Here is a 25,396-nt window from a genome sequence, read left to right on the forward strand (position 1 = left end):
GCACATCCTCCGGAAACCGCCTCAGTTGTCTTAACTGAACATATTTTACGATAAACATCTCAGTTTTGGTTATCATTCCTCAAGGATTGCGTGGGCGATTATGGGCGATTTATATACATGGGTTACCATATATGTTACAACTCGAGGCCCTCTATAAAAGTAGGGTTCTAATTTGAATCGGTGACGGTACTGACTGTATCAATCTAACGATTAATGAGAAAAATGTAGAATGACGCCTGAACAATCGATAGTTATTGACGTCACTAAATTAGTCATTGGAACTGGGCCTAAAAAAATAGAACAGACGTGAAATGTCTCTCTCCCCTTGCCACCCCCCTCCGTTGAGTGATCCGTCTCCGTCATTGTCATTCATTCCGTCATAGTGTTTACATTACTGAGACGTCGTATCATATTTTGTAATTATAACTTACTACAGTATAGTTTGTTTATTGATAAGATAAGCTTCACTGCGGACACACACTGAGGTAATTAACATTGCTTGTTACGTAATACATCTTTCTATTGCACATTATTGTGTCAATCTGTGTATGGGATACATCAGCCTATATAAAAATGAATAATATTTATGGTAAGATTAATTTAGTGAAACTCTTATTATTGTTAAAATATTCAAAATCATCTCATTCAATCAGACTATGTGGTATTTCTAAAAATCAGCCAATATTTTCTAGGTCTGTATACTCTAGTATAGAAGATTAACAGGTGTATTTAAATTAAATGCACGTAGCCTATTTTTCAGTTTATTAAAACTCAAATAAATGTTTCAAACATGTATGTAAAAATAATGCATCAGCGTTAAAAAATATTTCTTAGCTATTTGTCTTGTAATTGGAGGAAACTATGTATACAAAATTTTAATTTTATGAAATATTGTTTTCAACACTAAATATAATTTAACTATGAAGTAGGAGAGTGGGAAGAAGGATAGGCTATATTACAATTCGACTCTTTTCGGTCATAGCCTATGGGTTGTAGTGCTACACAAGCACCTTAATGCCATTCTAGTTTGTACAATTCCTTAATGTTCTTTTCAACTTTGGATTAGACAAAATCTGCACATGTTTACAAACACCTTTTAAAATTTTCTTAAGTTTCGCAACCTTAGATCACATTATAATTAAAAACGACATTTTTGTCAAAAGAATGGGGTAGGGTATGATAAGCGGACCCGGTTTCTTATGTGGAAGAATGTAATCATCGATACCTAATATTCGCATCTCAAATCCTACACTATCAATCGATATAAAAGTATCTATAGTCCTCAATAACAATCATATGTTTAAAATTAAAACATGAATTTAATATTTACAGTGATCAAACAAATTATTATATAACCAAAATTAGGAAAACTGAAGACGGCCATATGTACTCCTCTCACAGTTACAGTTGTCTCTTTCCCACAAATTTCACATAATGGGTTTTTCGGTATGAGTCCAACACGTTGAAGCCACGAAAACATCATCTTTCAAAGCAATCCACTGTGTAGTTTTTTAAAAGTGACTGTTATTTTTAATAATCAAATGTTACTTATATATGTAAAATTGAAATATTACCCTATGTGTTTTATTTAAACGTGTTTACAGCTGTTGATATAGATTATTTAATTTAATTGTTCAAAATAATTAATCAGTATCAATTGATTATATCGATGGTTATGATTAAGTAATATCGTTTGCAAATTTCGATATAAAAAACCGGGTCCGCTTATCGTACCCTACCCAAAGAATGTTAAAAATCAATGAAGTTTTTTTAAAAATGGACATAAAAAAGTTCAAAAAATGAACTAGGCCTAGGTTTTACATAATTTTACAGGTGGCTTATTTAATACAGACTACCTTGTAATTATATATAGACATTGTCACCTGTAAATCTTTTCTTATAGCTATATATGTTATTTATACTGCATGCCAAATTGTTGCAAAGAAAGGATTAATTGTGTATATAACCTCAAAAGTTGTTTTTATAAGTGCATTGCCTTCTGTGTTTCCGAAATGTTAACTACTTAACCCTTTTACTGCCGACGTCCGACATATCGGACGTCGGCATTTTTGCCGAAAACGCCAACGTCCGATATGTCGGACGTCTGTTTTTTTAATCGTTACTGGCTTCTGTTATGTTCAAATGCCAAAATATTCGGTATTTTGGTTGTTTAGGAGCAAAGGATAATGAAAGAAGCCATTTGAAGAACTTCGGATTTCTATTTTCGTCGTCTTTGACTAGAATTGGCGAACTACCTAGACAGCTGTCAAAACCAGTTGATCGGGTTATGTTACTGAAATCTTCGTTCATTGTTGTTGTTTACAATGTTATCGAAAGTTTTTTGAAGTGTTACTTTTGTTGATCAAGGATAAAATGAGTAAAAGAGTTACATCTAACTCTCCTGTGAGTGAGGGAACAATAATTAAGTGCAAGACGATTTGAGTGACGATTTCCTTCAGAATTTGTCAGATTCAGATGCCGAGAACGAATCTGATATTATTGTTAGGGCTATTGTGATGTGGATGACACTGATGACGATCCTGACTGTATCTTACCATCAGATAATGAGGAGTTATTAGATAGTGAGGGGGATGTGGCACAGATAAGTTTACCTTCAATTTCCACTGGTAGGCCTAGAGGAGGCCTACCAGTTTTGGGAAAATCCTTATAATGCAGCTATGTTTCAAGGTAGCACATTCAAATTTGGTATATGTTCTAAGCAATTGCTCTAGTTTATAATGATATCATGCTCATAATTTTAGTATAATTTTAAAAATAAATTATCAGATGCCAAACACAATTTTTTTTTTTTATTTTTTTTTATTTACATCATTTTTAAAATTAAATAATGTGTTTGTTTCAAATTAAAATGTCTTTTTATTATTTAATAAACAGCATTTAAATACGAGTAAATAAAATAAAAATTCATGCAAATCTAATGACAAATAAAAAAAGATACAGCATTTTTTGTAAATGAATGCACAACAGCGATTTTCCTCCTTGGCAATTTTGACAAGTACAGTAAAAAAATGGCCGGCAGTAAAAGGGTTAAAGGGGTAGACTTTAATAAGTGGCCTACACTCTTTATTCGGGTGTTTTTGTCAAATGGTTTGATTGTTTTTATCCTAATGAATCAGTCAATATTACAATTTATTTAACATAATATATGATTCCTACTAACTAGTTACAGTAATTTTTCATGTAAACAATAAACAAGAAGAAGTTTAATTAATTTGTTGAGAATTTGAAAATGACAATAAATATAGGGAAATTATGTGATCAATTTCTAGATATACATGTGGGTTTTGCTATTGCCTTCACAAAATCGGTTGCCATTGCTATCTGTGCAATGTATAAATATTGTAACGTATTTTTGATGGTAGGTCCAGGCCATAGTTGGATTTGTTATTTTTTAATGTTATTGTTAAATTTGTGGAATCAAAATTTATAATTTATTATTCTTGTTGTTAATGTAGGCCTATTATAATTTCTGGTTTTGTACGATTAATATATAATATTGAATTTGTATAATATATCTAGTAGTTTGGTAATAACAATCAAATAACGAGTGTAGTCCGCTTATTAGTCTCCCCACATAAAGTCTTACTTTCCTATTATGAATATAAACAATGGTCTAAATATGTTCACAGCAATGTTCTCAAAACATGTCTTATAATACGAGCGGTATTGGAGGCTTTATTAAACAATGTTATGAGCCTTCTTTGTACATAATATGCTAAGGACTGTTGTACAAACTTAAAGCCTGTATTAAATGCAGTAGAATGTGGCATGTGAGCTAGGCATGTTGGCATCTGTATACCACAGACAGTACACTTTTTACCTATTTAAAGGCTAATAAACCGGTAAACAATCTGAGGCCACAGACTTTATTCCTGGAAATTAGAAGTTACCTTTGAAAAGATCCACAAAAAAACTTGGTGAAGAAAATCAAAAAAGAACTATGCATCATGACGTATTTCAGACGCTGCTCTAAGAGCTTCCTCCTGTACAGTGGAGTTAAACATTCACAAAATAAATACACTTAATACTTTTGGTGCTATGTGTGTAATTATATTTTTACTTGAATAGCCTATTAAAAAAGAGGTATACCATAACGAAATCCTGAAAATTATAACTGCTTGGGATCTTACTTTTGTATAACTTTGATGATTACACCCAGAAACAGCTGGTAAAAATCTGTAACACCCTTTAAAATGGTTGATTTATGATATCATGTGGTATGACAAGAAAATACATCAGGATCTGGAGTTTCTTGAATTTCAAGAAAAACAGTACTATTTTGTACTTAACAATGAAGTATATATATAAGTGTGTGTGTGTGTGTGCGTGCGTGCGTAATAGGAATTTCCATGTACTAGAATACCATTAAAAATTAACATGCCAATGGGTTAACTTTGCTTAACTTTAAATATTAGAGGAAGGATTAGTGTACTAATTTCTATTTGAAACACTGATGTTTTGTGTGTTTGCATAATTATATATGTAAACACAGCTAGTGTTTTTGTAACATTTCAATAAACAAAATAAAAAGTGATTCTTTACCAAAAAAGAGCCTTTCTGTGAACATAGGCGTTCTGTAAGGATTTACTTTCAAATTTTCAACGCTTATGTAATCCAAGAGTAATTCTACTGAGCCTAAATTTTTGTAAATTTGCATAAGACTTACATTTATTTTAGAAAAACAATAAAATTAATATTTGAGCCATGGATACATTGCGGGAATTTCAACTGTTGTGTAATACTGAAAGTAATATGGTCCTAACACTTTCCTTATCTATAGGAATCACATTCAATGCTCAAATATGAGGCTTCAACTGTATAATTAAAAAACATATTTGAGGTTCAAAAGAGTGGGTCCCTGTATGATCTTTCTGAGGTAAACATTCATTATTTTTTTGTTGAAATATTTGACAAGAAATAGGATTGTTTTCAAGATTATCACCTTTACTTTGGGTTTCTTCTTATGCACAACAGTGTAAATACCAGATAACACTTAAAAATCTACCCCTGAACATTTGAAAATAAATATCAGGTAATTTTTCCATTAGTCTTGGAACCCATTCATCCTTGTGGTGTTTCAGTGTGAAATAAAAATCAAACGTTCTGGAAGATGTAGTCAACTAATTGAAAAAATCTGTTGACATTCCATTTCGTGGAATCGGACCTAAAGGTTTATAAATACACCATTGGGAGCGCTGAATACCCACCTCTTCTTGTCTTTAATCTCATATTGTTCAGAGTTGTCTGTATTGGTGGCATCAATGAATGGTGTATGGGGTCATCATCAGCATTTTCTCTTGATAAAATAAGTTATTTTTATCATTTATTTAATTTTACATTTAATCGTTAGTTCATATTTAAAAAAGTACTCATCAGCAGCTGTTTTTAAGAAAGAAAATAAATTTAAACAAATGTTCCAAAGTTCATTACAGTTTTTAACAAAGTTAGTATTAAGGTTGGTCAGTCAAATTAATCTTTACTATAAATAAAAAAAACTCCTGTGCAAATTTATTTATTTTATTTTGTGAAACCAGTTCTTTTAATATTATTACGTTAATATTAAGCTCTTAATTAGGTATTATGAAGAGAAATAACTAAAAAAATATTGTTGTTACACAAAATGCACAAAATGTTTTTGCTAATAAACGAAGAGCACATGTAGAAAGACATGGATAAATAAATCTAGATATAACCTCTTTGCATTAAAACACGTAGGCTTAGTGTGAGAAATAATCTCCCAAGTTGGTGCGATGTAATGGAAGAATCCTATATTGTGTATATTTATATATATGATACTGTGTTTCAGATTTATTTTAACAAGGTTAGTGTGCATTTGGTATTTCATGCATTAATTTAAAAATTGTGTCTATAGATAATATGCCTTCCAATAAAGAAAATGCAGCTCGGTCTGGAAAGCGCAGAGTGCAACTAGGACCACTGGATGGGGAAAATAGTGAAGACTATAAAATTCGAAGAATGAAAAATAATGAGGTTTGAATACTACAAGAAATACTAGTATAATTTTCTAATAAATCTTCAAGAATGGGTGTTTTAACTACTAAACTACTGTTTTATTCCTTTAAAATGAATATTTTTTGGAAAACAGTTTAGTATGAATTTTGATACTTTTTAAAAAGTTCAGTTTATTCCTTACAACATATTAAAAATTGAGGATGATTTATTAAAAACTAAAGATATTGTGGAACATTTGAAAAATTTTATATTTGCAAATAAATGTTGTGGCACTTTTCACACAAGAATATTATTAAAACCGTGTGGCACTAAAAGAGTTAAACAGCTGAAGATTTTAAGGATATATCTAATTTTTATTAACAAGTGCCAAATAATTGACTTGTTACTTCAAAAAAATTGGAAGTAGGCCTACACAGTAGTTTTATGTATATGACCTAACTGACACCATGATACATGACAAGTTAATATAAAACAGTAATAGAAAATAATATTGAAGGCATGAGAAAAAGATGAAAACATATTTGATGAACAAAATGTGAATATTAATGTAGCCTAGTAGTTCCCAACAAAAAATTTTCAAGGAGTCCCCATCATCAGTCACTTTACTGACATGGATCCCTAAAATTCTTAAACTTAAATGGTAGATTACACACATAATCGTCTGAGGTTACATTAGTCAGTAAGTACCTTGCCTACCCATTTACTTTAAGATAGAATCTGTTCTTATGAAAATTAAATTAGCTAGCTCAAGTTTATTATAGTTTATTTGACAAATGTAATGTTTTTATTTTTATTTAAGAAACCAAAAGCAATACCACCAATATGTCAGAATATGTAGATCTAGGCAAAATTTAATACACTTTTTTATATTATTAATTTCTTTGGAAAAATGTGTTAATGAAGTAAAAACAAGTATCACAAGTGTGTTTTAATTGCGATATACAGAGAAAAGTATTTATTACAATAATATATAATAATAAGAAAATAAATAATATTAATAAATCTAAATTATTATTTACAAACAAAACAATGCAATAACTTACAACTTTAAACATTTTCAGTAATATACGTTGAATCTGTCTATTGAGCATGACTTCAGATATGTTCTGTTTGTGACACTTTTTACTCTGAAATCATACTGCGTATTAAGCCGATTCCTGTATTTATTTTTCATGAAGCATATAGTTGATAATGCCTATTAACAAGTTGGAAAATGAAGTAATACTTTCATTGCCTTATCGCTGAGTGTTTTGTAGTCCTTACATGCTTTTAGCCAAAATTCTACAATTTTCTTGCCTTTAAAAACATATTACATTGTGCCACTGCTAGTCAGGTCCACAAGCTGATCTTGTTCCTCTTCTGAGTCCCTAAAAGTGGTTTTCTAGCTTTGAAGGTGCTCGGTTATGTTTTCATTTATTTGGTTTGTTAAGTTCTCATCAGAAGACTCCAAAAATGCTTTCAAAGTAGAGAAATTTGTAAAAGAGCATTTATCGACTCTTGTTGCCCACAATTGACGATTTTTAACAATGACACTAACTTTATCATCACTAACTTGAACATGTCTACATTGTTACCTTGTACGCCTTGATTCAAAACTCATTCAAATGTTCAAACACATCAGCTAAGTAAGCAGTTACGCAAAGCCAAGAACAGATTTTGAGAAAATCTGCATATTTGGTATCAAGAAGGAAGAGTCTAACCTTATCTTTTAGCTCGAAAAACCTTGTCAAGATCTTAACCTTGATCGAGAGAGCCATTAAGATGGCTGAAATAAGTTTCGGTGTGAATAAGAAGCTGCTCGTGCTCACTACTCATCTCTTTGCACAACAAAGAAAACAATCTGGTTGAATTTTAATGTAGTTAATAATTTTAACTACTTCGTTAAGAACTTTCTGCAACATTTCAGGCAATCTCTTGGCTACTAAAGTCTCTCGATGAGTGCTACAGTGCGTTCATTTCATGTTAGGAGCTACAGATTTGATACAAACTTAGAGACCTATTATGTATCCAGCCATGGATTTTGCTCCATCTGTAGATAAACCCACACATTTCCTCCAGTCAATGTCATGTTTAAAAAAAGTCAAATGAAGTGAAAATATCATTTGTTTGTATGGAGTAGTTCACATGAAAAAAGAAAATCTTCGAACAAGTGGTCTTCCCATAAATGTCAAACAAAAACCAACATCACTGCTTTCTTTTATATGTCTGTGCTCTCAGCCAACTGAAGAGCAAACATGTCACATAAGCAAAGCCTAACCAACATGGTATTTTCAATGTTACTAGCCATATCTGTAATTCGTCTTTAGACAGTATTGTTAGAGAGTGGGACAGTAGCTACTAGCTTAGAGGCTGCATCACCCAACATATTTTTGGAGAAAATTACTGCTGATGGTAATATAAGTTCTTCTGAAATTGTATGGTTTTTACTACAGTTTGCAACAAGTTGCGATACCTCATAAGAATTTTCATATACATTTGTACCAGAAGGTTTTGAAATAACCTTTTGTGATGATTTGAGCTCACCTAGTTTAATTTTTAGGTAATTCTAAGCAATATATGGGTCAACCTCGATTTTTCTCATATTACAATATAATGTTCCAATAGTCAATTAGAAAAGGAAATGACTAGAATTTCTTGCCGGAAAGCAGTTATAGGGAGCAGGCAACCGCCAGACGGTCATATATTGCTTAGAGTTACCTATTAGTGATCAGGGGCACTGACGTGATGTGGGCTTCAAATTTGGAACTACTTGAGTTAATTTTTTTTCTAAAAGAGCAAGCAGCGCGAAGCGCTGCGCAGTGGGCAGGCATCGTGCGTGATCCTTTTTTTTATTAAAAATTTCTGATAAATTGTTATTACATATTACAATATAATGCCAATACAATACAATACATGTTACAACATATTACGCATGATGCTTGCCCGCTGAGCAGCGCTTCGCGCTGCTTGCTCTTTTAGAAAAAAAATTAAGTGGAGTAGTTCCAAATTTGAAGCCCAGATCACGTCAGTGCCCCTGATCACTAATAGGTAATTCTCGCAGTTGCCTGCTCCCTATAACTGCTTTCCAGCAAGAAATTCTAGTCATTTCCTTTTCTAATTGACTATTGGAACATTATATTGTAATATGAGTTGCCTGCTCCCTATAACTGCTTTCCGGCAAGAAATTCTAGTCATTTCCTTTTTTAATTGACTATTGGAACATTATATTGTAATATGAGAAAAATCGAGGTTGACCCCTATATTGCTTAGAATTACCAATTTTTAAAATAATTTACTGACTTATTTTTGTTCTGGGTACTTTGTTTCTAAATGCCGGCCAAGTTTTACAGGCTTCATACACTCATTAGAAAGACTTTCATAGCAAATCATACGTTGAGGTTTAGGTTCATGTTCAGATTAAGTATATGTAAAACCAATCTTTAAATAATCACTGTTGCTCGAATAGTGGCCTTGTTATGATTTTTACTCTTAACCCTTTGGCGTGTAACTTATTTTACTCCATTTACTCCCTCCTGCACAACATAATTTGGTAATTTTGGCTGAATTCCTTATTATGTATATAGCTTGGTGCTTGGATATGGTATTATTTATTATATGTAGGGTTTATTATTTTTACAAGTAAAAGCACAGAAAATATTTTTGTATCACTTACATAACTCTTTAAGTTCTCACTCACTGTCATAATAGTCCATACCGTTTCATTTCGTTATAGGTAAAGGACCTAGGCCTGTTTCAATTTTAAGAATAGGATCTTCATTTAGGCCTATATTAGAAAAGAATACAATTTCCATAATTCAGTTCATAATAGTAACTCCAATTTCTTCAACATTTTCATCTAGGTCAGGGCTACATTTTGGACTCTTCTAGAGCAGTCTTTTTAAATTTCACTGTCATTCTGACTTGTAATAGTCTATTCATACATTCAAAACTCTGTATTACTTGTCTAAAACTAATCATTAGATAATTATTATAATTGTGTTAACTTAAAAGGTCAATAACCAAAGGTCAAGGTTTATGTTAACTTTTTCATTTTTTGTGTGTACCAAGTAAAACACAAACAACGCAGAAGCGATGCATGTACTGGGTATGTCAAAACTTATAAAAGAGTAAACTAAAAATGACATTCAGATTGTAATGTAATTTCAATTTCACTTTTATTGCTCAGGGCTGATTTATATTTGAGCATATTTGTTTTATAATGTTGTATTTCATAAAACTTATAAATATTATAGTTAATTTCATTACAAATAAGGCACAAGGCAGTGTTGTTTTCAACCAAAAAGAAATCCCATTTAAAAACACATGAAATTCACTACCAATTTTCCTCTTTTTTTGACAAAGCATAAGTCCAAAGTTACAAACATTAACCACATTGAAAACAGCAGAAGCAGGAGTTAATCACTGTCATCAAAGCATGTAAATCAATACAGAGATTGAGTGATTAAAGCTAGGTTGGGCTGTATGTCCATAGTTAATTTTCCCAGGAAAATATGCCAAAGAGAGGAGAGGAAGAGAGAGGGATATAGTAATAGCAAAACAATAATTTAGTAGATTTTAGTAGAATCGGCTTAACACTCTTGAGAAATATAGCATTTTTAGGGATTGCAAAAAAATGGGAAAACCAGGCTATGTCTCCTCTTAGCTCTAACCTTTGGAGGGAGAGAAGGGGTAACTCATGTCCAGTTATATTTATACATATTAATTAGATTATCTCCATTAATAAAACTTTTCTTCATGCACCTATATTATTGCTAAAGTTTATTGTAAAAATAAAACATGATTGTACAATAAAGTCTATATACCAAAAGTAAATCATGTGAGAAACAACACAGCGAATTAGTACCAAGTATACAATTTTAAAAGGCATATAACATTCAAAACAACTAGATTTTTACTATAAGTACTTCAGTGAGTTTATTATTGTTGTTCCAGGCTGTTAGGAAAAGCCGTGATAAATCAAAGAGAAAAACAGAGGAGACACTACAGAAAGTAAACTCCCTAAAGATGGAAAATTGTAAGCTCGAAGAAAAGATTAGAGTTTACAAGAAACAACTGTCCGATCTAAAAAGTATATTCCTATCTCATGCAGGTAATTATACAAAACCATATCTATTTGTTTTCTTTCATTTGATATAAATTACTGTTAGTTGTATTACTGTTAATCAATTAGCTTGTACATTAAGTAGTTATGAATATATTTTTATAAACATAATGTTTGTTTTTAGGATCTGCAGAAATTGGGCAAAAAATTGACTTTGATGCGCTACTGCAAGACTCAGACTCAGAAACTGAAGTCCATTTAGCTAATTGATAGACTTCTTTAATAAGAGTTATGACCTAAGAAGGGTAAAAACATGTCTATTACATGCCTGTATGTCTCAAACATAAAGTTAATTCAATACAATCCCCACTAACTACATTCTTTATATTTGAAACATTAAAATACAGTTGGAGTTATTATTCTGTTTAATACATTTAACATTTTTTTTACAAAATATTTTTCATTGCGAAATATATACAGCTATGTAGTAAAACTTTCTGTTTTTAAGAAACGAATAATATTATGACATTTTAAAACTAACATACTAGAGGTTATTTTATACCATTTATCTAGTAAGAGATGTGACGATTTTATTAATTTAGATGTGAAGTAATCTGAATGTATTTTTTTAATGACCCATATATCCTTCTTATGTGGTAGTCAATCAGCAGAGATATATATTTTATGGAATAACTTATCTGATCAGACTGAAATTCAGCTTATTGAAGTATCTAGAACATACAAAGGCATCATAACTCATTGTCTGTCATGTGATAAATATAAGTATACAAATATTGTTTTGTACATACAGTATGTATTTTTTCTAAAAGCAAGTTTTGGATTATGTATCATTTAAACAAAGTCGAAAATTAATTGATAATAAATTTTATTTATTCATAGTGTAATATGTGATAGGTATAAGCATAAAATATTTTTTTGTAAATATGTATTTTATGTTTCCTAAAGCTAGTTGATGTGTATATAGCTTAAATAAAATGTAAAAATTGATAATGAATTATATTTTTGCATTGTTTATTGTGTACTAAATAAAAATATTGTTCTGTAATAAATTGTCTTTTATTGTTTTCTAATATCCATTTGAAGTATATACCAAACAAATTAAATTATAAAATTTGATACTTAATTATTGTATAATTTTTATAAAAGTGAGCATATTAGAACCGTTTGATTTAATTTATTACACAATCGTGTTCATATGAATGGTATGTTGAATGGTTTTATTACACAAATCATAAATACTAAATAATATGTAATGATGTAAGCTATAAATTATAAATTGGCCAATAACGATGTCAAAATGTGTTAAAAACTAGTAAAATTTGATTAATCTTCATGGATGTTACAAAATGTACAGATGAAATTTAAATGAAAGCCTTTACATTTTATCATATTTAGATATATACTACATTTCTTTAACCCTCCATAGCCGTCACTTATAACACAACCGCCTACACGTGGAGTCTCACTCAGCATTACTTCTTCTTTGCCCTAACTCTCAACAACAGTGGCGCACCCAGGGGGGGGCTTTGGGGGCTTAAGCCCCCCCCAAGGACCTGATATATATCCGACTAATAAATACTGTATGTGACTAATCATTCGTTATGTATCATCATATATGTTTTTATCGTACTTTTATAAACTATAATGAATGGTAACGTTAAACCTATTTATTAAAGTAACACAGATTAAATCATAGAAATCAAGAGTTGTGAAACAAATATTTAGACGTATGTATTCACAGTATAACTGCCTGCGCTGCTGTGTTAGCTCCCTCCATTCCATCCTGCTCTATGGCGATGACTACGTGCCGTTGCCATGGGCGACCAGCTCTAGTTTCCACAACTCTCACCAGACGCGCCCGTGCCCGCCCCGGCAGTGGAATTTGTCTTTTGTCCAGTTGACAGTCGTAGTTTTATCGAATTGCAGTATAGTGTGTGTTATGGGTTGTCTGGCTGTCAAGTTCAAGCTGTGTTTTGTGGTCTAGGTCTGACAAATTGGTTGGACAGTAGTCTAGTAAGTTATGGGTGATAAAAGAAAAGCTAGTATACAAAACTATTTTAAACCGTTGAAATGCCACAAAAATATTTCGGCAAGTAAGGAGCTGCCTACATGTGCTGAACAGCCTGAGTTTGTGTTGGAGGATGTCTCGGGAGCTAACGTAAGAACTCTGCAGTCCGATGTAAGTCAAAATAACTTAGACATTGCTTTGTTTTAAAACAAAAAAATTGACAGACAGTGAAAAGTTAAAAGTGTTGAATGACAGATGGGTCCCTCAAAGTAGTTTTAACTTTTCCTTACAGAACGTACGGGACTCAACAACGAAAATTTTTGTTTTCATGGCTAAATAAATATACTTGGCTGTCTTATTCTGGAATTGAAGACTCCTGCATACTGTGTTCATTGTATGCTTTTTTCCAAAAAAGAAGTAGGCAAGAGTAACGCTCAACATACTGGCCAACTTGTTGAGGAAGGTTTTTCTAACTGGAAAAAAGCATTAGAAAAAAATTTGAAAAGCAATGCAGCCTCACAGTACCACAAGGACTCTTGTGTAAGCGCAGCTAACTTTAAAAGAGTAATGGATAGTGAAATCAAAATCAATCGACAAATCCCTTGATAAAGGGGAAAGACCTTCAAGCCCAAAACAACGTGAAAAGAATCCTTCCGATAATAGACACTATTATTTTGTGTGGAAGGCAAAATAATTGCTCTTAGGGGCCATAGAGATTATGGCGAGTTTGATATAAATCGTAGACCTGCCGAGAATGAGGGTAACTTTAGAGCACTGCTTAGAGCCAGAATTGAAGCGGGGGATCAAGATTTAAAAAAACACTTTGAATCATGTGGAAAAAATGCTACGTACATAAGTTGGAACTTCCAAAACCAAATAATTGATGCTTGTAACCAGATCATAACTGAAAAAATAGCAACTAAAGTTAAAGAGGCTAAGTTTTTTAGTATTCTCGCAGATGAAACGTCCGATGTTTCAACAATTGAACAGTTTTCGTTGTGTCTACGATACGTAGATTCTGATGCATCAAATAATTACCAAATATGTGAGCAATTTCTCAAGTTCATCCATAACCTCCACAACCGGTAGGGAGTTGGCAAAAACTGTAATAAAAGGACTTGAAAGATAGTAACATTGACGTCAATAACCTACGTGGCCAGGGGTACGATGGAGCGCTGCCATGAGTGGGAAGTTTAATGGGACCCAAGCCTGTATCCAAGAAGCTCACCCCACAGCAATATTTGTGCATTGCGCTTCTCATAGCCTTAATCTGGCATTATCAAACGCTTCTGAAGTTGCACCTATCAGAAACTGTTTTCGGAATAGTAGAGAGGGTGTATAATTTTTTTCAACACTCCTAAAAGACAAGCCGTTTTACAACAGTGTAATTGCATCGGAGATAAATGTTGAAACCAACAGGAAAAAACTGCTACAACTTTGTCCAACAAGATGGGTGCAAAGGCATGATGCCGTCTTTGTCATGAAGGAGCTTCTTCAACCAGTTGAAGTAGCGTTGGAGGAAATAAAAAACTGGAGTGATAGAGACTCTTCTTCTGGAACTCTTATTTTACTCAGCTCTTTACGTCAAGGCGAATTCATCATTTCTCTCTTGGCATCAGACAAGCTCCTTGGTTACACTGTAAACCTAAGCAAAAAGCTGCAAGGAAGTGATTTGGAACTATCTTCTGCAATCACACATGCTGAAAACTGTACTTGAAAGCCTAAAATCCATAAGAACAAATGCGGATGAAGAGTTTCACTCCTTGTTTGAAGAGGCTACCCATATGGCAACAACTTTGGATGTAAAATCTCCATGCCCCGAACAGTTGGCAGACAACAAAATAGAAACAACAAACACCAGCAGATACGCCTGAAGTGTACTACCGGCGATCTATTTTTCATCCCTTGGATTGTGAATCTTTGATAAGTTCTTTGGAATCCCGATTCATGAAACATAAAGACATATTGAAGGGGTTTTAGTGTCTGATGCCTACAGCCGATGGATCACGTGGAAAGGAAGAAAACCTCAAAACTTAATTATCTGCAGCTGTGTTGTTTTTATAAAAATGACATAATTGAAAGTGGTGGGAACAACGAAAGCCTGCTCAAAGCCGAGTTTGAGTTGTGGCACAACAGCTTTAAGACCCACACCAACACACCAAGAAATGTAATTGATTTGTTGAACTTGTGTGATAAGGACAATGTTTCCTAACATCCACATATTGTTGAAAATATGTGCACTATCCCTGTAACTACGAGTACGCAAAAGGTCGTTCTCAACATTACGTAGACTCAAGACCTATCTAAGGAATACCATGGGTGCTAACAGACTGAGTGGACTGGCGGCTTTGAATATTCACCGTGAAATAGAAGTGACCAATACAGAGGTAGTTTCTGTTCTCAAAAAATCGACCAGACGTCTAGATTTTGTCTTGTAAATATTTTTAACTTTAACTTACATCTCATTTTGTAATCATTAAATTTACATTTGTAATTTAAATGTATTATTTCTTTCCTTGAAAACTTAAAACTAATTAATGACAGTCCAACTTATTCCAGGATGACATTTCATAATAAAAAATCAATATAAAGCTTTAACTTGTAAATTTTAATAAGGTTTTTAATTGAGCTAAAAGCTGGTTTAATGTAAATAGTAGCCTATTAACCTTAAATTTTTCTCTAATAAGATTAACTTGTAGTTGATTATGAAACAGGCCACAGACAGTTGGTTTTAGCTTACTCAATTATCTAATGATCATGTAATACAGTGATGTACCAAATGTTACATTATTGTAGTTCGATATGTTATAGGCCAACTAATTATATATTACTGGTCATTGAAGGTCATGTAATGGAAAACTATAGGCGTACATTTTTATACTTGGGAAGCCGAAGCCCCCCCCAAACCAAAATTCTGGGTGCGCCCCTGCTCAACAACACTTTCAAAATGACAAAAATGGTTAGTAATTTATTTATTATTTTGTAGTGCGTATATTTCTCTAAATTTTTATGTATTTTGGAAATATTTAGCATCAGAATTATGTTTTATGCGTATATTTCTCTAAATTTTTATGTATTTTGGAAATATTTAGCGTCAGAATTATGTTTTATATACGAGGGTAGGCTGAAAAGTAATGCAGACATGCTTGTAAAACGCGATTGAAATGAGCTATAGTGCCATTAGAAAGTACCATTGCTCCTCTACATGCATGTGCAGTTTGAAAACCTTTGTCAAACCTTAAGTCAATCCATTGTATTTTTAGCAGCGTAACCATGCAGACGGATTCAAATGCTATGTCAATTAGATGTAAACAACGTGCTGTTATGGAATTTTTAATTGTTGAAAAGTGAATCCTACTAAAATCCAACGTAGTTTAAAGAGTGTTTATGGTGATAATGCTCTTGATAGATCAACTGTCAATCTATGGATGATAACATTTTGTGGTTTTGAGCCTGGAAAAGCCATAATTGTTGATGGAACATGGAGTGGACGTCCGATCACTCCCACAGACGACTTGCATCACAAACTCTTTGATGATTTGATTCAAAGTAATTGGCAAATCACCTAACAGCGTATCGCAAACCATGTAGGAATATCTAAACAACGTGTTGGTTTCATTATTCAACAATTAGGATACCGGAAAATCTGTGCATGATGGGAGCCAGCCGGCACAACAAATGAGAATAAACAGCTTAGAATATGGAATGCTGGTAACAACTTTTGCAGCGCTACCATGACGAAGGAGACGGCTTTCTTTTGAGTATTGTGACGGGAGACGAGTCATGGGTGCACATTATGATCTAGAAGAGAAAAGACAAAACGCTAAATATCGATATTTGGGTTCTCCTGTGACAAAAAGTGCAAAACACAACCATCCGCAAAAAAATCCTTTTAAGTGTGTTTTTGGATGCTCATTGAGTTTATGTGACCGATTATATGGAACAAGGCATGACGGTAAATTCGTCTCAATACATAGAGATTCTAAAACAGCTCCTACGTTATGTTTGTCATTTTAGAGGCAGCCTTGAGCCAATAATCTTGCAACACGACAACGCTCGTCTGCACACTTCGTGCGCAACTGAAGAAGCAGTGAGAAAGCTGAAGTTTGAACCAATTCCACACCCTCCCTATTTCCCCGATCTAGCCCCCTGCGATGTTTATTTTTTCCCTCTACAAGAGAGATCTCATGGGTACTCATTACACTTCAGACGATGTGTTGAAACCAGCTATTGTATTGTATTGTTTTAGAGGTTAAATGTAAGAAAGGACCATGTGGTCCTAATTTCGCCTCAATAAAGAAGTGTTTCTTTCTTTCTGTCTTTCTATTGCGTCCTGGATTGAAGAACAAACTGAAGAATTTTTCATTGATAGAATTAAAAAAAAACTTATTACATGTTGGGAAACAATGTGTTAGTCTTAATTGTGACTATGTTGAAAAATAAGTGAATGATTGTGAAGCTTAAGAACTGTACTTTACTTTACTTTTACCTGATCTCGCTATTTCTTTTCATTAGCATTCTACAAAACCTGTGCACTACTTTTCAGCCTACCCTTGTACATTTTTACAAATAATCGTACCCATAATAACAAATTTAGCCTTTTGTGTACTATTTGTGGGGTTTACAATAAATTGCTTTTTCTTCAAAAGAATCTGGTTACACCATTATACATTTTATGAAACTAGATCAAATGAAGAATAAATTGGCTAGCTCAGATTGTAAAATTTATTATATTACCAGGTAGAGTGCCGCCACTTAAAAGAAAATATTTTAATTCTAGTGATAATTTTTTAAAATTGTGAATGCATAATGTTTTTATACCACAGTTTATCTCCATATTCCCTTGAAAGAAATGTATTACATATATAGGTTTTTTGTAAAAACATATTTTTTACCAAATTTTTAGGTACAGGTACAAAACTTTCAGAAATGGCCTGCAAACTGGGGGGGGGGGGGTGAAATGATCACCGTTTAGTGGGTTAAAGTGGGATTATCAGCATATAAACACCATTTTCCAAATGTACAAATATTTCCTAAAAAGCTCAAATAGGATCTTTAGGAGACTACTCCAAATTATGCTTTATTTAGATAAAAATGTAATTTTACTCTAAAATAATTCTAGTTACCTGTATGCTGTCTAAAAAATTTTGTTTTGTTTAGAATCAGAATCTCTTTAACACATTAACTGTAGACTCCATAAATGACATTTTAGCAGTAGAGTGCTTAGTTTGCACTGCTTAACCTATTCTTGCAAGTTGGGGTTTTCCTCTTTACTGGGGATTAATAATTGAGATTTGAAGATTTATTTATCTATATCATGTTTATAAAGCCTTGTGTACTGTAGCCCAACACTACTAATTACATATACAAATTTTACTAAAAAATATACCTTCTTGGATAGTATAGATGGGGTGTTCAGTCAGTTACAAATTGAGTGTCCTCTTCAGTACCTTCCTAGTTAGATGTTTGAAATGAGCTGGGAGCTGATTGTAGAGTTCAGGTCCATTGTTGAGGGTTTCTTGTTGTGGAGAGCAGTTCGATATCGGACTGGTGGTATCGAAGACGCTTTCCAGGTATTGTAGCCATGTAGTCTGGTTGCACTGGGGAGCCCAAGCTTACATGCAGTATGAGTTCTTGGATATATATTGCTGTGACAGCCTTTATTTTCAGTAATTTTGTACCGAATGGACAAAACACATGGAATTGGATACCGCTGAGGTCGTAGTAATGAATACTCGATTTGCAAAGTTTACTTATATGTTTAATTGTGGCAAATAAACATAAAAGCACCACTTCTAGGTGTTAAAAATAAAATAATGTATTGCCACATTACTGCCAAATAGAGTGATGATGAACTAAATGATATCATAGGGGTGGGCATAATGGTTCGTATGTTCTATGGGAATTTTGAATATGAACTTAATAATTATAACATTTTAAAAGAATTTCTTTCAAGTTGATATCGACTCACAAGAGCAGCCATCAGCATTTTGGCTTGACATTGCAGCTGTAGTCGGAAAAAGTGAAGATTAGTCGATTAGAAGTTTCAAACATGAATGCTGGAAACACTTGAAGTTGAAATAAGAGACTCTAAGTTTTTTTTTTTTTTTATCCTGAGGGAAAAAGACGGTTAGTTCCCATGCGGATTCAAGACTGGAATTTGAAATCAGAAACTCGGAAGTTAAAATTAGAGATTCAAAGTTGAAATTAGAGACTCGGTTGAACTCGCGGACATGGTGTGCGAGATGCTGCTCGGCAGCTACAAAGTTCACGAGAAAAAATTAATATGTGTGCTAATTAAATTATTAATCCGCCAAGAATTTAGTTCCAAAAATATTTGGATGTAACCAGCAACGAGTAACTGGGTTGTGAAAATATGTACTGTATAAAATACAACTAAATAATGGTTCAATTTAAAAGCTGATCTGCAGCTATCCCCAGAATCTAGATTGGCTAGAGATCTTAGAGCCGATTTTTGTATTTTTAGCACTTGCTTCAGGTTTGTTGCTGAAGTGCTGTCCCATACAATGACTCTGTACCTCAAGTGGGTCTCTATAGGCGCATGGTATGCAATTTTGCTGCTTTTGTGCTGCTTACATTTTTTTCTTTTTGTTTGAAATTTATATCACTTCCCTTAAATACAAAGTAATTTTAATTTACTCTGTAATATTGACTGGCAAAGGCTGTTTTAATATTACCATTCATGTCCTTTAATGTTTTAAGATAACGTTCTATTTTTATACTTGTTAGACCTGATGTAGCATATTAGGGCCAAGTTTCATTAATTGAAACTGTATTGCTAACTCTCTGGGTACAAGTGTAGTGGACTCTTTACAGACCTTAATATATCGTTAGACTGCTTAGATATCTTTTATTTTCAACAGTGAAATGGGTTATGTTTAAAAGTTGCAAATAACTCAAGAACCGTAAAGAAAACGTACAATGTACATTGTTTGTATACATATTGGGGAATGCAAAATTAATCTACTGTGCACTAAATTTAAAACTAAAGTCCAATGCAAAGAATTTGAGAGATATGGAAGAAATATGTCGTTATTTTAGTTTTGGTAAAAAGAAAACAGAAAGAAGCTGTACAAAGCCGTTATGCTTGCTTGAAGTTGATTCAGTTATGTTGAGTTAAGATTGTTATATGAAATACTTTGCATGAATAAAATACTACCTTCAAAAGATCATCTTTATCAATTGAATTCAAATATGTATGTTCCCTGTATGTTCATGTATGTAAACATGTTTCTAAGTTCAGGAGCACTATTTAAGAAAATAGAGTCTCATCAACCTATTAACAGTTTTTGACATGATAGTAAGTTCACAGCTATTGCGTGAAAGCGTGCTACTGACATAATATTACGCATCATTATATTGTTCCTTTTTTATTCTGTTTTCTGCCAGAGTATTGTGTAAGAAGCATTTCTGACAACTGCATGTCACGTAAATAGTTGTAATATTTTTTACTACATGTCAATACTTCCTTGGTCCTCTGTCATGAGTTTGGCACCGTGATGAGTTTGCTGTAGTTCCACAGTACAGACAGCTACCACACGTTGTTGCATGTCACCCGTCCTGGAGTATTTTATGGATTTATTTCTAGTGTTTATTGTAGCAAGGTAATATATGATGCACAAGTAGATATTGGCTTTGTTTACATGATGATGCCATGAACATGGATAGTGAAAATGATTTAGTGGACAATATATTAAAAATTACAAAAAAAAAAAACAAAGATTAATAAAATACTTAATAAGATTAATAACATTTTTGCCTAATAGAGTATATAATTATCTAAACTCTAGGAAACTATTTGTTTTAAAAACCTGAAAACAAATTCAGCAAAACAATATAATTTAAGGTACAAAAATTAAACTGTTAAGGTATTAAGACAGAAAAGACCCTCGATAGTGTTCCGAGTCGAAAATTGGTAGTCTTAAGCTATTACAATTTCTTGCTTCTTGTATTACAATTCAATACCATCACAAAGCAACCTCGACACATGATGTTCAGGATGGCTGTACTTCCATTCACCTCAACAGCTGCACGACAATGCATAAATGCAAAAATTTGTGGACTCAACTCCTTCTAAATGGTTAATGACTCTAATTGTTTGAATTTGGAAGAATAGGATATATTTAAAATTGATAGTGCTGAAAATGCAGCTTAAAATGCTCAAATATTTGGAATTTTTAAGGACAGAGTGTATCAATACTGTCCCATTATTCTAATTCAAATTCAAATTATTTTACTGTTGTAGACATTACGTAATATACAGCAGTCGTCAGGATTATTTGTTTAAAATTGTATCAAATGCACAACATTATAGCTCCAGTCAAACATCCAATATTTCCACTTACAATGTCGGTAGTCAGTCTAATGAGTGTGTGGTCACTCAGTTGTAAGCGATAAACTCGTGAGCACTATAAATTGCTTGAGATACTAAAAAGCGTTTTAAAACGAGTATTTAATGCCTTGAGCATTGGGGCATTCTTTATTAAATTTGGCAACTTATTGATGAAAAAAAACCCCATGCCTGTGATGGTAGATGTTTGTAAACTCCCGTCTTGTGTCTTGCAGTTTGGTAGGTGTCTCTGCCTCTTGTCTCATATCCATTTATGTTTCAGGCCTCTTGTCAGTGCACATATTTTAAATATACAAAATAAAGTCTCCAAAATGTACAGATTGGGCAGTGTTAACAGTTGTAACTTTTTTAAGGCTTCATTACAAGATTATCGGAATTTCAATTGTGCAGTTATATGAATCAATTGCTTTTCCATTTTAAAAACTTTTAAGAGCTGACCATTTGCACTAGCTCCCACAACACCAAACTGTAGAGAAGGTGTGGGTAAATCAAGCCATAATATCCCATCATCGGAACCTGAATAGGGCAGTATTTGGCCAAAAACCTCAAAACAGGAGGACAGACTGGAGCAAACATGGTCAATAAAAGCATTTCAAGTCAGTCCCCGATCTAGGAATATTCCAAACAATTTGGAACAGTCAACTTTATCTATATTAGTATCAACCAATAAGACAGCTAGGAATCTCCTGACCGCAATGTAAAAGTCAGAAATTTTTTTGTTTACTGTGGTATTGAGGCTATTAAAATGGTGGATACATATGTTAATGTCAACAAAAGATTGTTGTTTCAGGATTGTATTTGATTTGTTGCTGAAACAGAGTGTCATGTCATCAGTGTACTCAACAAGTCTTCCCTGCAATAATGATGTCCTGAAGGACTTAAAATCTAGAGTGAATTGGTTCAGAGAATGTATTTGAGATGTGAACAAATTGTGTTCTATGGCTTAGGAATGAGCTAAATCACTCCAGAGCACACCTCTAATGCAATAAAATTCAAGTTTTTCAAGCAGTTTGGCGTGTTCAGCACAGTCGAATTCCTTAGATAGGTTGAAAAAACGCACTAATATGGTATTTCGGTCTTCCAACCATCTCCACTAGACTCACTACTGTGTCTATAGTCAACATACTCTTTCTGAAACCAAATTGATTCTCAGAAAGCAGGTCTTTTTGTTTCTTGCAGTTTTGGGACAAACTTAGATTATTTTTGAGGACAGTTTACACAAAGTGGGTAACTGAAACAATCTGAAAAAGTTTTAAACTGCTGCTCTTTTGACTGAGATAAGTTCCTCACATCTTTGGAAAGAGAAGCGTTGAGTAGAACAATATTATCTGGCCATGTGTCCCGTATTCTTTTAGAAATATTAGGTTCCTTTTTTATTTTAATTTTTCCTCCATTAATAACCCTATGGCATGATCCATCAAAGTAACCTTCAAAATTAAGGTGACCATAAGATTTCAACCACACTATTGGAGGTTTAAGAAGAAAGGAAGGGAGGAATAACTATCTGCAATCTTTTATGAACGTTATTTATTTATTCTCCCTGTACGTGAGATTCACTTGAAAGGTAAAAAAATCTACCTTAATATACCTAAAAAGATCTAACATGAAATCCGTGGTAGGTACTCAGTTCTATTTTACTCAATGCTTTCCTTCCATAATAAAGTTAGGGCTCTCTCTACAGTTACAAACATTTGCTCCTGGTTGACAGTGTCTTGCTGATAAGAGGAATTAAGAATGATGAGATTTTGGTCTAATTCTAAGAGTAAGAGGGGCTAGTTAAGTACAAGAATGACAATTCACTTTATCACTTTGAGCACAAGTCAATCTAAACAATAATTTTGTGTCCCAAAGATTAACAGAGATGTTTGGTTTTATGATACCGGTCCTTCCCTGTGTGGAAATATTTTCTGAATTGTATGACTACAGGCAACCCTGTAGAATACTATGGTCAGGTCCTAATCCAACTGACCTGATATATCATATACAAGTCTCTGACCTAGTCTGGGTGCCACTGGCGGCAGATCTTTCTGTACAAATCATCTAAAGATTTGAATAATTCAGCCACTTAAAAGAAAGAATGTTTCTCTTGCCCAGGATCCAAGAAGTTATGACAATCAGTTATGCTGGAGGCATGAAGAAAGCAGTAAATTTTTTCTCTAACGTAACTTGAATGTATGAAAGAGTAGAACTCATATAAAAAAATGCCCAAAACAGCCCTGAGGCCATTTCATTCAATACTTTGGATAAAATGAGGTCTCAAAACAAGTTGACAGTGAAAATAAATAACATAGTCTCAACTCACACGTCATTTTCTTACTCTATAAAACTTGTCAAAATCTAATAAATGTAAAATGTTAAAGTTTGTGTGATGCTAATAGCTGGAATTATTTGAGCCATTTACTACAAAATAGGACCACTAAATAGATCTATTATATAATAGCTGCTGGAAATTTTCAGATAACTATTTTCTCATGATGTTGACCATACAGAACTATTGAATAAAAGTTATTATAGAATACAACAAACAAGAACCGTTGGCGTATCTATTCCAAGTACTGAAAAAAATGCCAGACCATCCGTGATATGAATTTCTTTTATATAGATTCAGTTGTTATATCTGTGAAACCTTTGTCTCATTCCAAACAAGTACATACTCAAGAAGGCCATGGATCAAGGATGTGGTACCATCAGACAAGAATACTTATTGTTGAAATCTCAAGCAATCTACATTACAAGACCCATATTCTTCAAGCTTTTGAAACAACATTACTTTGTGTTGAGAATTTATCAGCCTGGTATAAATTACACACACACCAAAGTAGTACACCAAGATACAACACAATGTGCTTTTCCTTCATTCAACTGTCTCTATCTAACCCCGTAAAATGAAGGATTGGTTTCAATAAAGTTATTACTAACATTCAGCTAAGGATGAAAATGTGGTTGATATTAACACACACAGACAGCTGATCGCAGAGCTGAACAAGTCGTTACTCCAGTGGTCAGTAAAGATATCTTAATACATTCATCAAATATATATTTATAAATAAATAAATATATAGTAGCGTGTAAATTCCGACTAAAGCCAATTTGTGAATATGTTTTTATTTGGATTGTGAACTGTTTTTGTGTAATTTAAAGTTACTTTATGGCCACCAGCTGATTGGTGTTAATTATTTTTTATTATCTGCATTCCCAATGATGGTACTATTATTGTGAAGAAACATTCAGAATTCTCTGTTTAAATGAAAGGACTAACGTTTCACAGAAGGTAAGGCTCTATATTTATTTAATACATTTGGACTGACATGAGTCAGTTCAGATGATTTTGTTAAGTCATGTCATTGATAAAGAAGAAAGCCAAATAATCCAAATTAGGCTTGAGGGTCTTCTAAAAGACCTATATACTCAAGGACAAATTTTAAAGGTCCATCTAAAAGACTTGGTTCAATTCAGTTACTAACCTTGCCTAAGCCATCACTAATTCAACTTACCTGCTGTGGAACATCCATCTTGTTTTGTGTGTTGTACAGTGACATTTTGTAGTTGATTTTATTCCCTTGATTTTGGTCACTTGGATATGTCTTGACAAAAAATTTCTCATGTCATTTTGTTATTATTTGTAACTTTCTTTCTAAGCTAATTTTTGTAGAGTAAGGAAACTGTAAAGAGAGAGGATTTAGTTCGGATAGATTGTTTCGGTTTTGTAACATTTGGCAATCATACGTAATCTACACAATACCTGTTATTTTTTCAAATTATCCATAGTCTATATATATATAAAAGAAAGTCCTGTTAGTTACACTATTTATAACTCAAGAACGGCTGAACCGATTTGGCTGAAAATTGGTAGGGAGGTAGCTAAGGACTGGGAAAAGGACATAGGATACTTTTTATCCCGTTCCCGATTCAGGATTCCGCCCCACTGGTCTCTAAAAGTTACGGAAATACCCGTAAGAAA

General features: G+C 33.0%; 1 protein-coding gene across 2 annotated transcripts; it reads left to right on the forward strand.

The window, feature by feature from the left end:
- Positions 1-308: 308 nt before the first annotated feature.
- Positions 309-12,043, forward strand: LOC124360654 (CCAAT/enhancer-binding protein gamma-like). 2 transcript variants are annotated; one of them, XM_046814468.1, is made up of 4 exons: positions 309-589; positions 5,894-6,012; positions 10,927-11,083; positions 11,220-12,043. In XM_046814468.1, exons 1-4 carry the CDS (start codon positions 574-576, stop codon positions 11,303-11,305), a joined length of 378 nt encoding a protein of 125 aa, XP_046670424.1. In that variant the 5' UTR covers positions 309-573; the 3' UTR covers positions 11,306-12,043. The 2 variants fall into 2 exon arrangements, with proteins under 2 accessions (XP_046670424.1, XP_046670433.1); XM_046814477.1 differs by having other exon boundaries at positions 311-485.
- The last annotated feature ends 13,353 nt before the right edge of the window (positions 12,044-25,396 follow it).

This window comes from Homalodisca vitripennis, chromosome 1, assembly GCF_021130785.1.
Source record: "Homalodisca vitripennis isolate AUS2020 chromosome 1, UT_GWSS_2.1, whole genome shotgun sequence".
Classification (NCBI taxonomy): domain Eukaryota; kingdom Metazoa; phylum Arthropoda; class Insecta; order Hemiptera; family Cicadellidae; genus Homalodisca; species Homalodisca vitripennis.

Coding starts and splice junctions, on each gene's coding strand:
- LOC124360654 (XM_046814468.1), top strand. Junction 6,013..10,926: donor GAAGAATGAAAAATAATGAG/GTTTGAATACTA, acceptor TTGTTGTTCCAG/GCTGTTAGGAAAAGCCGTGA. Junction 11,084..11,219: donor TATATTCCTATCTCATGCAG/GTAATTATACAA, acceptor GTTTGTTTTTAG/GATCTGCAGAAATTGGGCAA.